General features: G+C 50.8%; 1 protein-coding gene across 3 annotated transcripts in view; it reads left to right on the forward strand.

The window, feature by feature from the left end:
* Nucleotides 1-17,007, forward strand: part of ESRRB (estrogen related receptor beta) — a 190,271-nt gene that overhangs the window by 112,462 nt on the left and 60,802 nt on the right. For all 3 annotated transcript variants that reach the window (XM_015144175.3, XM_077941539.1, XM_077941540.1), the window contains exon 2: nucleotides 14,770-15,179. In XM_015144175.3, coding sequence (XP_014999661.1) covers nucleotides 14,770-15,179 — 410 coding nt within the window. The remainder of the gene's footprint in view (nucleotides 1-14,769; nucleotides 15,180-17,007) is intronic.

Consider the following 17,007-nt stretch of genomic DNA (forward strand, 5'->3'; position numbering starts at 1 on the left):
AGCAGGCGGGTTCTTCTTGGAAGTGCAGGGGATGTTGACCCCGGTGAGGAGAGGGGAGGATCCGCAGGGAGCAGGAGCTGCCTTCCGCAGTCTGGAGGGCTGTCTCATGGAAGGGCTTAGACTTGTTCTGTAGGTCCTGAGGGGTGGGGTTGTATAAACTGCAACTGGAAACTCAGAGGGAAGAAATACTTTTACTTTTCACAAAAAAAAAACCCTTTTATTTTTATTTTTATTATTTTTTTAGCATTCTGAGCAAGATGTAAATATTTGCCTCCTGAACTAGTGATCTCTATCACTAGGGTCTTTACAAGGCAGGTGGTCACATGTCTGGGATTCAGGGACAGGGACTCAAACATTGGATGAGGGTGGGCTGAATGCCCTTCTGTCCTGGCCTGCCTGAGTGCCCCTGGCTGTGTGGGGGTTCTGCCTGCCCCTCCCTCCTCCCCGCCTTCCTCCCTCTCCTCCTCCCTTCCAGCAACGGATTTCCCTGCTGTCCCTCCAACATAGAGCTTTCCCTGTGTGGACCCTCCCTCTCTCCTTCAGGCCCCCGCTTAAATGTCACTGCCTCAGAGAAGCCCTCTCTGGCAGCTCTCTCTGGATACTCCCCCGACCCACTATGCTGTGTCCTCCCTGCTGGTTTTTTGTTTGTTTGTTTTTTGAGACAGAGTCTCACTCTGTCGGCCGGGCTGGAGTACAGTGGTGTGATCTCTGCAACCTCTGCCTCAGCTCACTGCAACCTCCACCACCTGGGTTCGAGTGATTCTCCTGCCTCAGCCTCCCAAGTAGCTGGGATTACACGTGCCCACCACCACGCCCAGCTAATTTTGGGAGCCTCAGCCTCCCAAAGGGCTGGGATTACACGTGTGAGCCACCACAGCCAGCCCTCCCTGCTGTTTCTCATAGCACTCAGCACTAACTGCATTGATACCATTTGGCTGTTTACTTATCACGTTAGGGGGGATGACACTTGGCATTATTTCACATAAGCCGAGTGTTTCAGTTGCTTAACACGGCAGAAGTTGGTCTTGCCCACAGGTGAGGGTGTTTGGCAGGTGACCTTTCACAAGGTGTTCAGGGACCCGGGCTCCTGCTAATTTGTGGCTCTGCTCTCCCCCAGGGTCTTGGAACCCCCTGGCCTGAAGATGGGGGAAGAGAGAGGAATTGGAGAGAGGAGGGGAGGGAGTGGAGTGGGGGAGGAGGGCAAGAGTCTATGGGAGATTTTTATGGGCCCGATAAGGGAGTGGCTTATATCACTTTGCCCACATCCCATTGGCCAAGACCCAGTCACATGGCCATAGCCAATGGCCAGGGTGACACTAGAAATGTAGTCCTCCTGGTGTCTAGCAAGAAAATGAATTAACTTTTGTTGAACTCATGGCAGTCTCAGCTACACTGTTTATCATATGTCATTGAATTTATGACATCGTCTATTGCAAGGGACACCATGATTTCTGGAACCACTAATTCAATTAAACTAAGACATGCCATAGATTTCCGGTGAATTCTGATTGCCAAGATGGTAAAAAGTGAAAAAATGGTACAGCTCTGAGTCAATGAACTATGGTATTGTCTCTCCTTGAGGGCAGGGACCCAATCACCTTGCTCACCTGTATCCCCAGGGCTGCAAAAGTGTCAAGCATGCAGTAGATATTCAAAGAACAATAGTTGAGGCCAGGCATGCTGGCTCACACCTGTAATCCCAGCAATTTGGGAGGCTGAGGTGGGAGGATTTCCTAAGCCCAGGAGTTCAAGACCAGTCTGGGCAACATGGGGAGACTCTGTCTCTACAAAAAAAAAAAAAAAATTTTAAGACAATAGTAGTTGAATGAGTGAATGAATGAAAGAGACAATGTGTGAGCTATTGTTTTGGTTAAATGCGAGAAGCCCCCTCGAGTGGACTATAGCATCAGGGAATCAGGCCATGCTCGTTCACCTGAGCAGAGATGCTGCAGGGGCATAGGAGCAATTGCCAACAGCAACTGGGGCTCCCAGGACTCTCTGCCTCAATCGTTGCTTCTCTCTGCTGCCAGCTTCGATATTCTTCTCTCTCACTGCACATGGGAGGGAAGGATGACCTTGCTCAGCTCTTGAGCTGTCCATCTTACTGCCTCTGTCCCTGGAGAGGCAGCCCTGACACCAAAAATCTAGTGGCAGAGACTCACTGGCCCAGCTTGGATCAGGAGCCCACCCTGGGTCAATAAGCTGAGCCAGGAAGGTAGATATAGGATGTCTCTAAGAATATGGCAATTCCTGCAGGAGCTGTGTGTGTGTGTGTGTGTGTGTGTGTGTGTGTGTGTGTGTACATGCGTGTGCACAGACAGAAAGACAGGCAATGTATGTTGGGGTCAGATGCAGTTCTCAGGAGAGAGGCTAGTGCTGGCCAGTCAGTTCTAGCAGTGCCTGAATGTGGGCCCCTTTGCCTAAAATGGGACTGTGTCAGTGGAAGTAACAGGCATGCAAATTCATAATGAAATGGGTGGGTGGGAAGACGCATGGATGGATGAACGATAGAAGGCGAGAGGGAGTAAGACGGTCTTACTTGATTTAGGATTGAACATTTTAAAGAATCTAAATGGAAGCTGTCTCCTCATTACCAAACAGGGATGCTAGAAACAACTCTTAATATTTATTAAGTACTTCCTGTATGCCAGGCATTGTTCTAAGCTCTTTTCTGCATTAACTCACTAATTCTCAAGACCACCCGGTGAGATGAATATTATAAATCACATCCCTATTTTACAGATGAGAAAACTGAGGCATCTAGAGGTTAAATAACCCCATTCATAAGGGGCAGAGCTAGGATTCAAACCCAAGCAGTCCAGCTCTAACCACAAAGCTCTCTGGCCCAGCGCCATGGCTATTGTGAGGACTAAAGCCATCTGGAGGCTACTGAGTGTGTTCAATGACAGTAGGTGGGACATAGATATGTTTTGTTTTTGTTTTTGTTTTTTTTAGACAGAATTTTGCTCTTGTTGCCCGGGCTGGAGTGCAATGGCGCAATCTTGGCTCACCACAACCTCGGCCTCCCAGGTTCAAGTGATTCCCCTGCCTCAGTCTCTCGAGTAGCCGGGATTACAAGCATGCGCCACCACGCCTGTACTTTTGTGTTTTTCGTAGAGACGGGGTTTTTCCATGTTGGTCAGGCTGGTCTCAAACTCCTGACCTCAGATGATCTGCCCACCTTGGCCTCCCAAAGCGATGGGATTACAGGCGTGAGCACCACGCCTGGCCATTAGGTAGGATATTTATGCCATGTCACTGTTTTGATATAGAGTGAAAATAAAAACAGATTTGAGAAAAGTTAAGCTAAATTCACAGATGTCAGAGCTCCAATAGCTACAGAAAAGAAGGAGACTAGAGGTGTATTTGGGGGCATATTCTGAATTTTTGATGTTGTCCTTCCCTCAAACACACCCCTTTGTGGTGGTCAGAGCCCAGAGCTGGCCAAGGCTAGGTGGACTAAAGTGAGAGCTACCAGGTACCACTGGGCCCTGCATAAGGACACTTGACTGAGAGGACCCAAGTGAGGGCTGAAGTTTCAAAAAGCCAGCAGCGGCCACTCTCCGTGAGCCTGAGCTCACATGTGCCGGGCTTAGCCAGTGAACTGGGACCTCCCAGCTGTCCCAGGGCAGCCACTCTGCCTCCAGTTGTCTCTTTCTGCCTTGGTAGAGCCTCTCTCTTCTCATTGTGATGCCTGCAGCCTGGAAAATCATGGATAAAAAGCCCTGATTGAAAGGCACTAATTACCCATCATTATTTTCCATGCCGTAATTTGTGCGGAATGAGATTTCAATCAGTTGTCGGGGATCAGCCTGGTTTTGACTAATCTTTCTAACGACAAGATGCTTAATTACAGATTTTTTGCCTGGGCTCCAGAGCGTGCAGAGGGAGGCAAGCTCTCGCTGAAGCCACCACCATGCTCCTGGGTCATTCTGCAGCTCTGGGTCCCACAGGGCCCCCAAGGGGAAAAAGAGAAAGCAAGCATTAGGAAAACATTCCCGAGGAGGCCAAATACAATGGAACCGTCACAAAGAAGGGGCCGTGTTAGCAACATGGACATAGAGGGTATCAGAGGGCTACTTTCTAAGTTAGCTCATCCTCCAGGACAGGTCACCACTCGCTGTGTCTCTAATGCCCCATCAACCCCAGCCTCCCCCGCAGCAGCCTGGCATTCTAGTTAATAAGTTTGAGCATGTCATTGGTTTCTTAGGACTGTTCTATTATCTGAAAGTCACCAGGGTAGTCAGAAAAATCTCTGAGAACTTAGGATTCAGTGACTCCAGCTGTGCTGAAGTGTGTGGCCAGAAAAATGTTACCTATTGTTGAAAGTTGAAAGATACACATACCCAAGATTCAATCACACAGGAGCAATTAAAATATCACCATCTATTAATAAAATAGGCAGTTCAATCTGGGCGTGGTGGCTCATGCCTGTAATCCCAGCACTTTGGGAGGCTGAGACGGATGGATCACCGGAGGCCAGGAGCTCCAGACCAGCCTGACCAACAGGGAGAAACCCCGTCGCTACTTAAAATACAAAATTATCCAGGTGTGGTGGCACATGCCTGTAATCCCAGCTACTCAGGAGGCTGAGACAGGAGAATCGCTTGAACCCGGGAGGCAGAGGTTGTGGTGAGTCGAGATCACACGCAAAACTCTGTCTCAAAAAAATAATAATAATAAAAATAAAAATAAAGTAAAACAAAATAGGCAGTTCAGACTACTCAGAGGGAAGGTCAGTTTGATGAAAAATCCGAGTTTAAGTTATGTGTGTGTGTGTGTGTGTGTGTGTAATTAATGGATCTCAGTGCACAGAACTGGATTCATCATTATCGTTGGTTAGTAACACTTAGCCATTGGCCTACTTGCCCCTTCCTTCCTTCCTTCCTTCCTTCCTTCCTTCCTTCCTTCCTTCCTTCCTTCCTTCCTTCCTTCCTTCCTTCCTTCCCTACCCTCCCTCCCATGTAATAAGTGCCCATGAATCCATGTTCTACAGGAAAACTGGAACCTTGACAGTAATTTGCATCTAGCCACACGGTCCTCCCCATCCTACCCTCCTGTTAGGGGCATTCTGCATTCTTTAATACTATTTTAAAGGAAATTTAGTTATATTAGTTCCAGGTGCCTGAGGGGCTGATTGGTGACACAAAGCCTTGCTGGAGGGTCTGAGGATCTGCTTTAATGGATAGCTCTTGACGGCTCCTGGTTAGCAAATTAATTATTGAAATGTACATAAGAATCTCTCAAGTGTTCAGAAACCATTTTTCTTCTATGGAGTGGATTCCCATGTCAGGCTTGTTTATCTTCGTAATTTGCCCAGCCAGCCCCTTTCCCTCCTGGTCTGTGGCAAGTTCCTTGCAGAATCATCCTCAATTCTAGGTCTGAGGAGCTTGGATGAGGGAAGGGGTTTGCTGGGCTTAACCACAGGCCTGCCCACCGGACTTTCTGAGAAGAATCACGGCCTCAGGCAACATCCACCGAGTGCTTGCTCCGCAACTGCGCTGTTCCAAGCATTTCGCCTTCATTGCTTCTTGCTCAACTCTATGAAGGACAGGCTGTGATTGAGCCCATTTTACAGATGAGGACCCTGAGGTCCAGAGAGGATGACCTGGTTACTCAAAGTCAACAGCAATCGGGGATAGAACTGACACATCTGCTACCAGCATTCAGGCTTGTAGCCATTAAGTGGCCCAGCTGCTTGTTCCAGCTCTTAAATGCATGGCCCCAGGAGGGAAGAGGCTCTGGGGGCCGTCCTTCAGCCTGACCCAGATTCTTGGTGTGGTTGGTAGACTCTACCCCACAGAGGAAAGCAAGTTAAGTGCTTATCAGGCCAGTCCATTCCTCTGTCTGCTGCCCTCTGACCAGCAGCAGGCCACCTAGTGTGGGATAGATCCTTGAGATTCCAGTTTAAAAAATCATGAGAGGCCGGGCATGATGGCTCATGCGTGTAATCCCAGCACTTTGGGAGGCCGAGGTGGGTGGATCACCTGAGGTCAGGAGTTCAAGACCAGCCTGGCCAACATAGTGAAACCCGTCTTTACTAAAAATACAAAAATTAGCCAGGCGTGGGAGCACACACCTGTAGTTCCAGCTACTCAGGAGGCTGAGGCAGGAGAATCACTTAAAGCTGAGAGGTGGAGGTTGCAGTGAGCTGAGATCGAGCTACTGCATTTCAGCCTAGATGACAGAGCAAGACTCCATCTCAAACAAAACAAAACAAAACACTGATGATGATCTCTTGTTGATACCCTGAAATCTGTCTTCCTCTAGATGTCAAGGGAAAATAGTTCTGCAATTTGAGTTTCATTCAGAACTTTTGAGATTCCCCTGATCTCTGCATTAGGAAAATCTTCAACCTGCTTTGTGGTCCCACAAAGCAATGTCCAGCCGAGGCAGGAAGGGCCCCCCAGCAAGCCCAGCGTCCCCAGGGATCAAGCTGTGCAGGGAACAGGGTCCCACGCTGGCTACTGAGAAGGCCCAGGGCAGAGCTGGGTTGGGGCACGAGGGAGGCCGCGTTTAATCAGATGGGGGTGAAATTGAGGCCAGGACAGTGCTTGCTAAGCTCCAGTTAGGAGATGAATCAAAGGGAAAATGATGCCCCAAGGGGCTTCGACCACGGACTACTGCCCTTTCAAAGGCTGCTTAGATGGGCGTCTCTTCCCTCCCCACCATGAGTCAATAGTCATCGATCCAGTGGGGAGCTGGGTCCCAGCCAGCCACAGATGATGGACTTGACACTCCCTGCTCCTCCCCAGAACACAAGGGTCAGCTGCCTCCTGCCTCGTCCTGCAGCTACTCCTCCTGGACACCGGCTCGGCCACCACCCCACGACCACCTCTAAAATCTGAAGTGTCAGTCTCAGGCCTAGACGCTGTCTCCCAACCTTCCAGCTTTCTTGCTACTTCCTCCTGCTGGACCTCAGCCTCAGCCTCCTGGAGACCACCATCACCGCCTCTCCATTTTCTCCCAATCCCGCCCTTTCTGACATCCCTCCCTTGTCCACCCTCTTCCCTCATACTTCTAAGTCAGTGGTTCTCAGCAGTTTTGCTCCCAGGGAGACATTTGGCAATGTCTGTAGGTTTTGGCTCACATATTTGGGGGCAGGGTGCTATGGGCATTGAGTGGGTAGAGGGCGGGGGTGCTCCTGAGCATCCAGCAGTGCCAGGTCAGCCCCACAACTTGGAATCACTCAGCCCCAGATGTCAGTAGTGCCGAGGATGGAAACCCAGGTCTCAGCTGCTGGAGATGGGGCCCCCTTGCATCATCGCACCTGCATCGAGTTAAGGGGCCTGGAGGACCTTTGTGTCCCAGATTTCTGCTCCCTCCTTGTCCCACAGTTACTATTGCAAACTTTCCTCCTTCTCCTAGTCCTCCTGCCCTCCGGTCCTCGCCTTCACTCCCTGTCCCTCCTACTTCACAGAGTCACTAGAGGCTGAGTGGAGGTGGTATGGGTGGGCTTGGGGGGTAAAGAGGGCCTCACTCAGTGCCCCCTTCTGCCACCTACAAAATTCCCATCTGTACAGCCAATGTTCCCTCTCACTGTTACTGAATAAACTATTTCTCTTTTTTTTTTTTTTTTTTTTTGAGACCAGGTCTCACCCTGTCACCCAAGCTGGAGTGCAGTGGTACAATCACTGCACTCAATCAATCACTGCAACCTCCGCCTCCCAGGTTCAAGTGATTCTCCTGCCTCAGCCTCCTGAGTAGTGGGATTACAGGTGCACACCACCACACCCAGTTAATTTGTATTTTAGCAGAGACGGGGTTTCACCATGTTGGCCAGGCTGGTCTCAAACTCCTGACCTCAAGTGATCTGCCTGCCTTAGCCTCCCAAAGTACTGGGATTACAGGTGTGAACCACCACACCTGGCCTGCATAAGCTATTTCTCTAACTGCACTCCAAATTCCTTGAAAACTTTTTTTTTAATTTATTTTTTGGAAATGGAGTCTTACTCTGTCTCCCAGGCTGGAGTGCAGTGGTGCGATCTCAGCTCACTGCAACCTCTGACTCCTAAGTTCAAGCAATTCTCCCACCTCAGCCTCTTGGTAGCTAGGACTACAGGTGTGTGCCACCATACCCAGCTAATTTTTGTATTTGTAGTAGAGATGGGGTTTTGCCATGTTAGCCAGGCTGTCTTTAAACCCTGGCCTTAAGTGATCTGCCCACCTTGGCCTCCCAAAGTGCTGGAATTACAGGCATGAGCCACCACACCCAGCCAGATTCCTTGCAAACTGTTACAAGATCCTCTCACGATGGCATCCCTTCTTCCAGTGGTACCCCACCCTTAAGAATCGCACCCTGAAAAATCAACACCCTTAAGAATCACAGCTGCACCACCAAAACCAAACCAAACCTCCCTGCAGATTTCTTGGGCGCCGCCTGCAGAGATGCTTCTTCAAAACATGACGTCAGTGGGATCAGGTCTAGGAAGCCACCTGTTCACCAAGCCCCTCAGCTGCCTCTGGTGAAGATTGAAGTACAGTTTGAGAAAAGCTGACATGGATTTTGTGTCTTCAGCCATTAAATGTTGATTTTGCTCTTTACCACTAATATTTAATATAGGGTAGCCATGTGATTCGTGATCTACTTCAGGGACAGAAGGGGGGACGGTGATGGTAATGACACTGGGCCAGCAGTAGGAGCAAGATTGCTCAGGGCCAACTGGGAGGTATGGATACCTGATTTTTAAATACCTTGAATTCCTTACATTCTCAACACACCTCCTTCTCATCAAAGAAGCTGACAGTTAATACCGACAATAATAACAAAACATTCCTTCTCCACGCCACAGGCCCTAAGTCCAGGAGGGCATGCTTTGTTGACAAGGTAGCTGGTGCTGCCTGAAGGTATTCATGAAGGCACCCCTGCTCCGCCCAGTCCTCTACCCTTCATGGCCAATTTTCCTGAAAGAATTGTCTGCATTCACTACTTCCAGCCATTGCAATGCGGCTTCTGTCCCCAACATGCGGTAACCCTGCTCTGGTGAATGTCCTCAGCCACTTCCTGACTGCTAAGTGCGGGGATACTTGCCGCTTCTCACTTCACCTGACCTTATAGGATGGAATCTGTTGCCCATGGCCCTTCTAGATGGCTCTGCTCATCCCGTTTCCATGATATGCTCTGTTTTTCCCTTTTCCCACACCTCTGGTTACATCTTCTCTGTCTTCTTGGACTTCTTTGCCTCTGTCCTGCCTTTACATTTTTTATTTTTATTTTTTTGAGACGGAGTCTCTCTCTGTCACCCAGGCTGGAGTGCAGTGGCACAGTCTTGGCTCATTGCAGCCTCTGCTTCCTGTGTTCAAGGAATTTGCCCACCTCAGCCTCCCCAGTGGCTGGGATTACAGGCATGTGCCACCATGCCTGGCGTGAGCCACTGCACCCGGCCTGCCTTTAAATTTTTCATTTGAATGAATGAACACATGAGGTCCTGGGGGCTAAGGACAGATGGAGGGAGTGGGCAGGTCTCCCAGAGGGTCTGGCCTCTCCAGCAACTTTCTTTCCCCTTTCTGGTACATCAGGAACCAGGTAGCCCAGAGAGCATTGTGCCTCTCTCCCTTTCTGCTTCCAGAGAGTTCTCTATTCTGACACTTTATAGGTTAAGAAATAACAGTGAGGCTGGGGGTGGTGGCCCATCCTGTAATCCCAGCACTTTGGGAGGTAAAGGCAGGAGATCACTTGAGGTCAGGAATTCAAAACCAGTCTGGCTAGCATGGCAAACCCCTGTCTCTACTAAAAAAACAGAATACAAAAACTAGCCAGGCGTGGAGGCACGCGCCTGTAATCCCAGCCTCTCGGGAGGCTGAGGCAAGAAAATTGCTTCAACCCAGGAGGCAGAGGTTGCAGTGAGCCGAGATCGCACCCCTGCACTCCAGCCTGGGCGACAGAGCCAGACTCCGTCTCAAAGAAAATAAAAGAAAGAAAAAAACAAAAAGAAAGAGCAGTGACAGGATTCTAGGGTTTGGAACTCTGGATGGCAATTAGACATTGTCTGCATTTTGGGGGGTTGGAAAGCTGAGGTCCTTGCCTGGAGCGGCTCTTGCCCAGGCCTGGTAGCAGAGAGGCAGTGTCGTGAAGCAAGGAACACGGACCTGCAATCAGGTTCGGAGCGCAGCTTCTCCCGGGACTCGAGTGAATGGGACAGGCTCTGAGCTCCAGCCTTTTCCTTCTCCCAGGACTCAAGCGAATGGGACAGGCTCCAAGCGCCAGCCTTTTCCTTCTGTAAGGTGGGGAGAGGAGGGCAGAGCGGACAGGCTGTAAGGATTAAATAAGATGGCACGGAAGAAGGTGTCTCGCGTGCAGCTGGGGCATGATGGGCAGCCGCCAGCACCGCCCAGCCTCTGAGGGGGCAGCCGGGCGGCCCCTGAGAGTGAGGAAAACAGGCAGAAGAAAGAGCCTGGAAGAATTTCAACCCAGAAAAGAAGCTGTGGCCTTCTAGGGATCTTCATATAGTCTGAAAATATGAAGAATGAGCAAATGAATGAAGCAAGACCAGAGGCACCACAGCAGTGCCCCCATCAGCAGGGCACCCGCATGGCCCTTTCTGGCGCTCTGTGCACTTATGTTGGTTTAGTGTCTGTTGTTCCTATGGAAATATGAGCGCCTTGAGATCGTGAGCTGTTCCTGTCTTGTTCCCATTATCTGGCTAGCACTTGGCACATAGTAGGTGCCCAAAATACACATTGACAGTTCCTGGAAAAGGCGTGCTGAGGAGGCCAAAATAATAGTTACAGAAATGAGGCAGGGCGCGGTGGCTCACGCCTGTAATCCCAGCACTTTGGGAGGCTGAGGGGGGTGGATCACTTGAGATCAAGAGTTCGAGACCAGCCTGGCCAACATTGTGAAATTCCGTCTCTACTAAAAATACAAAAATTAGCTGGTTGTGGTGGCGGGCGCCTGTAATCCCAGCTTCTCAGGAGGCTGAGGCAGGAGAATCGCTTGAACCCAGGAAGGCTGCAGTGAGCCAAGAACGCACCATTGCACTCCAGGCTGGGTGACACAGTGAGACTCCATATCAAAAAAAAAAAAAAAAAAAAGTCATGGAAATGAGAAAGCTGGAGGACTGAAATTACTAGACCACCCCGCCCTCGAGTTGGGATTCAGGCTCTAAATTAATAGTGGGTTTCCCGCACCAACCCTGAAAGAGTTAATAGCGGGCTTTCTGCACCAACCCTGATAGAGGCCAGCATCTGCTTTACTTCTCTCTCAGCCCGGGGGTTCTCCATCGAGGGCCTGGAGGTGGGGCCCCGACACTGCAGGATGCTTTGCACCCTTCTGAATCAAGGAGGAGAGCAGAAGAGGAAACCAAGCCTTGGGGAGCAAACCGCTGCCTGCTCTGGTGTCCTTCAGGGTTGTCCAGCCATGAGACGGTGCGGGGAGGCAGCTGGGAAAACTGTGGGCTTCCCTCTCCTGGGAGGGGCTGGGAGCTTTCCATTTACTTTCCTTGGGGCAAATGCCTCTTATCCATCAAGGCACAGATCTGAAGCAGGGGACATAGAGCACTGGCTCACTACATCACCACTGCTGTAATCACTGTTTATGTCGAGTGTATCTCCGGAGATCTCTGGAGCCCTCTGCAGCCTGGGGAAGGTTTGGGCTGAAGGTCCCTGGGGTCTGGGAGCTGTCTTGCTCAGCAGGGTTTTTCACAGTGCCCTAGGGTCTTCCTGTGAAAAGCAAAACCTAAAGCGGCCATCAGGAGAGCAGGAGGGGACTAAAAGTTAGGGCGTGGTCAGTTCTATTGTGCCTGCCTCCCGGAAGGGTGCCCGAGGAGCAAGGTGCACCCCTGCCTGCCCATCAGATGCCCAGGCAAATGATGGCCTTGCCAGGCTGATGGTCTTTCCTGGGGACTCCACTGGTGGTTGGGAAGAAGTTGTATGGCAGTGCCCAGGGAGATGATCACAGAGATATAGAAGGGCCTGGAGGAGATTATCAGCCAGGGGACTGGGGCTCATAGGAGGGTGTCTCCGAGGACTCAGGGACATTCCGTGGGGAACAGAGGAGACCCAGGAGTCTCTGTCTTCACACACTGCATTTTGGGAGTTCTGAAATTCTGGAGAGTAGGAGCCTCAAGTTATCTTTTATCTTTGTGTCTATAGCTCCCAGCTTCTGGTCTGTGGGAAAGTGAGTTCCTTGACTTCGGCCATAGTCAAGGGCAGCCCCTCAGGAGGGGTTAATTAATTAATTAATTAACTTTTGAGACAGAGTCTTGCTCTGTTGCCCAGACTGGAGTGCAGTGGCCCGATCTCGGCTTATTGCAACCTCCACCTCTTGGGTTCAAGTGATTCTCGTGCTTCAGCCTCCCGAGTAGCTGAAACTACAGGCTGGTGCCACCATGCCCGGATAATTTTTTTTTTTTTTTGAGGTGGAGTCTCGCTCTGTTGCCCAGGCTGGAGTGCAGTGATGCGATTTTGGCTCACTGCAAGCTCCACCTCCTGGGTTCACGCTATTCTCCTGCCTCAACCTCCCAAGTAGTTGGGACTACAGCTAACTTTTTGTATTTTTAGTAGAGACCCAGTTTCACCGTGTTAGCCAGGATGGTCTCGATTTCCTGACCTTGTGATCCGCCCGCCTCGGCCTCCCAAAGTGCTGGGATTATAGGCGTGAGCCACTGTGCCCAGCCCATGCACAGATAATTTTTGTATTTTTTGTAGAGGTGGGGTTTCACCATGTTGGCCAGGCTGGTCTCGAACTCCTGACCTCAAGTGATCCACCCACCTCGGCCTCCCAAAGTGCTGGGATGACAGGCATGAGCCACCACGCCCAGCCAGGAGGAGTTAATTTGTATTAATCATTAGTGAGACCAGGGACAGTGGAGGCCTCTCCCCATCATAAGGTTGCACAGACACATTTTGTGGCATTGCTGTTCGGCCATGGGTTGCAAGATGCGAGTGGGCTCTGTGGGTGTGATAAGAGGGAGAGATCCTCCCTGGCACCCATAAGTTGTCTTTCCATTGGCAGGCTGTCCTATGACCTCCCTATCCTTTGCTCCTCTCCAAGATCTTTCCCTCTTTCCTTTCACCTGCTCCAGGCATAAGCAGGAGCCTCCTCTCTACCTCCACAGAGGAGGCTCAGGGAGTGAGGCAGCCTGTCGAGGACAGGGACAGATCAACACCACCCAGGCCGCCCTCACACTCAATCCTGGCTAGAATGTGACCCACAGCTGGGTGTCCCTGAACACATACCTTAATCCCTCAGGTGTGAGCTCAGCTGCCTTTCTTGTCCATGTTGGGAGAGGGACAGGTCCTCTCCCTTCATCCTGGGAGCTGGTATGTGGGAGGGGCACACGCTTGCCCACCTTCTCCTCCACCAGCGTGGCTGGGGCAGAAGGGCTTGGTTTACAGGAAACATTCTGTTATCCCACACAGTGATCTTGCCACACTGGTAATTCACCTGGACTCTGTGGGTGGGCGGGGAGGCTTCCTGGGTAGAAATAGTTGGCGGATGCTCAGAGTTGGGGTTAGAATGCTCCCTCAAGCTTTCCACTGGAGATGTGTCTCTTGGGGGACAGGCAGGCTGGGAAGAAGCTGGTCTGCTCGGGGTCTAAGAAGGGAAATGAAATAGGGGGTTTTGGAAGCCACCTTCCAGACTTGACTTCTTATACCAAGCCTGGACCAGCTGTAAAACCCAGAGGGCAGCCAATCTGGCTGGTACCTTTGCCACAAGATTCCTTCTTGAATTGGCCAAGTGACCTGTTGCCTCTGGTTCTGATCTTAGTGAAGATAGGGGTCCCAGGGAAGCTCCAAGCCACTGTACTTAGAGTCTCTGGGCCAAAGCTGGACTGCCAGGACTGTTAAATTGCAGCCATTGGCCGGGTGCGGTGGCTCATACCTGTAATCCCAGCACTTTGGGAGGCCAAGGTGGGTGGATCACCTGAAGTCAGGAGTTCGAGACCAGCCTGGTCAACATGGTGAAACTCTGTCTCTACTAAAAATACAAAAATTAGCTGAGCATGATGGTGGGTGCCTGTAATCCAGCTACTTGGGAGGCTGAGGCGGGACAATCGCTTGAACCTGGGAGGTGGAGCTTGCAGTGAGCTGAGATTGGCCCATTGCACTTCAGCCTGGGCAACAGAGAGAGACTCCATCTCAAATAAATAACATTGTAATCATTGTGTATTATTGCTGTGCAGGAAGGTTGGCCAAACATTTTGGGTGAATAGTTTCCATCTTGTGTCACCCTCAAACCAGAACTTTGCAAAGAACTAGGGTGCCTAATCTGAAGGTTTTTTTTTTTTTTTTTTTTTTTTTTTTGGAGATAGGGTCTTACTCTACCACCCCCATGCTGGAATGTAGGGGTGCAATCAGAGCTCACTGCAGCCTCAAACTCCTGGGCAATCCTCCCTCCTCAGCTCCTGAGTAGCTGGGACTACAGGCATACATCATCATGCCAGGATAATTTTTTTTTTTTTTTTTAACAGATGGGGTCTCCCTATGTTGCCCAGGCTGGTTTCAAACTCCTGGCTTCAAGCGATGATCCTCCCCCCTCAGCCTCCCAAAGTGCTGGGATTTACAGGTGTGAGCCACCACACCTGGTTCACTGAAGTTTATTGATCAAAATAAAGTTTCTTTGAGGCCTCAGAAGGTTCTGGAGGTAATGACCGAAACTTGCTGCCGGCTGTGCCGAGTGGAGACCAGTTGACCTTCTCCACCATTGTTTTATCTCACCAAAGCCTTAGCATAGAGCCCTTCCCAACCACCCTACCTGCGGGGTGGGACCCGCCCGCCACACCCGCAGCATCTTGCTGGGGCTGACTTCCCGATTTGTGTCCACAGGCTGCTGAATAGGATGTCCTCAGATGACAGGCACCTGGGCTCCAGCTGCGGCTCCTTCATCAAGACTGAGCCGTCCAGCCCGTCCTCGGGCATCGATGCCCTCAGCCACCACAGCCCCAGTGGCTCGTCCGACGCCAGCGGTGGCTTTGGCCTGGCCCTGGGCACCCACGCCAACGGTCTGGACTCGCCACCCATGTTTGCAGGCGCCGGGCTGGGAGGCACCCCATGCCGCAAGAGCTACGAGGACTGTGCCAGCGGCATCATGGAAGACTCGGCCATCAAGTGCGAGTACATGCTCAACGCCATCCCCAAGCGCCTGTGCCTCGTGTGCGGGGACATTGCCTCTGGCTACCACTACGGCGTCGCCTCCTGTGAGGCTTGCAAAGCCTTCTTCAAGAGGACCATCCAAGGTGCGTGGTGGGCCTCGCGGAGCCTGGGTGCGGGGTGGGGGGTGGCAGCCCTGCCTGCGGGTCCAGCAGAAGCCCTAGGAATTCCCAGAAACTGCCAGTTCTGGGCGCTGTTGGAGCAGTACTTCTGTGGGGCGCCTTTTCCCTTGCTCAGGGCTTCTCGTTCTGGGACTGGACAGCTGCAAGACTGTTGTTGAGATGACATGCGTTCCCCACCCCCTTAGTTCCCCCATGCAGAGCCCCAGAAAACCAAAAGAAAATCCACAGGAATGCCAAACCCTGGGTGCTTCTCACTGGTGTGGGGTACACTGTCAAATGTGTGTCCCTCAAAAAGTGTATTTTGTGCCGGGGAAAAACACAACATAATTTGCCCTGCAATTCCAGACTTGTGGGACATATGAAGAGTCCCTCACCTTGTTTTTGTCTTTCTTACTTATACAAGTAAAACGCCAGACGTGACTCATGCCTGTAATCCCAGCACTCTGGGAGGCCAAGGCCAGAGGATAGCTCAAGGCCAGGAGTTGAGACCAGCCTGGGCAAGACAGTAAGACCCCAACACTAAATTTTTTTTTTTTTTAATTAATGCATGGTGGCACACACCTCTAGTCCTCGCTACTTGGGGGGTTGAGGAGGGAGGATCATTTGAACCCAAGAGTCTGAGGCTGCAGTGACCTGTGATGGCACCACTGCCCTCCAGCCTGGAAGACAGAGCAAGACCCTGTCTCAGAAACAAACAAAAAAACAAATAATATGTGAGTATTTTCTCATTGTAGAAGACTCAGGCCTGTTGGAATCAGGACAGTAACTCATTGTGTCTGGATCCCAGTTTGACCTATCTTTTAAGATCTTCTTTTCTTTTCTTTTTCTCTTCTCTCCTCCCTCTTCTCTTCTCTTCTCTTCTCTTTTGATGAGAGTCTTGGGCCAGGCACACTGGCTCACGTCTGTAATCCCAGCACTTTGGGAGACCAAGGTGGGCCTTGAGGTCAGGAGTTCAAGACCAGCTTGGCCAACATGGTGAAACTCTGTCTCTACTAAAGATACAAAAAAAAAAAAAAAAAATCATCTGGGTGTGGTGGCAAGTGCCTGTAATCTCAGCTACCAGGAAAGCTGAGACAGGAGAATCACTTGAACCCAGGAGGCAGAGGTTGCAGTGAGCCAAGATTGGGCCACTGCACTCCGGCCTGGGCAACAGAGTGAGACTCCATCTCAAAAAGAGAGATGAGGGTCTTGCTATATTGCCCAGGCTGGAGTGCAGTGGCTATTCACAGGCACGCTTATTGCACACTGCAGCATTGAAGTCCTGGGCTCAAGCCATCCTACCACCTCAACTTCTCAAGTAGCTAGAACTACAGTGGCTGCCACCACACCCATAAGCTTTTTTTCAATACATTTACATATCAGCTGAGTCACATTCCAATGGCCATGGGGGTGGCAGCCTCTTTCTGTGGGTACTAGAGTGAATCAGTCTAACAAAGGAGTGTAAGAACCCTGGTGGGTTGCTCTGTAAAGTCACCACGAAGTGAATTGGGGGGAATGGTGGGCCTGCCCCAACAAGGCTGTTATCAAATTCATGGCAGAGAGAGACTGCTGGGACAACTGGTGCACACCACCACACCCAGTTCATTTTATTTTTAGTAGAGATGGTGTCTCACCATGTTGCCAAGGCTGGTCTCAAACACCTGGACTCAAGTGATCCACTTGGGCCCACTTTGGCCTCCAAAAGTTCTGGGATTACAGGCCTGAGCCACCATGCCTTGCTGATAGCTGTGATTCTTAATTGCATCAGGCCCTGGATACAGCGCTTTCATTCAGTTTAGTCAAGTATCTGCTG

This window comes from Macaca mulatta, chromosome 7 (genome assembly GCF_049350105.2).
Source record: "Macaca mulatta isolate MMU2019108-1 chromosome 7, T2T-MMU8v2.0, whole genome shotgun sequence".
Lineage (NCBI taxonomy): Eukaryota > Metazoa > Chordata > Mammalia > Primates > Cercopithecidae > Macaca > Macaca mulatta.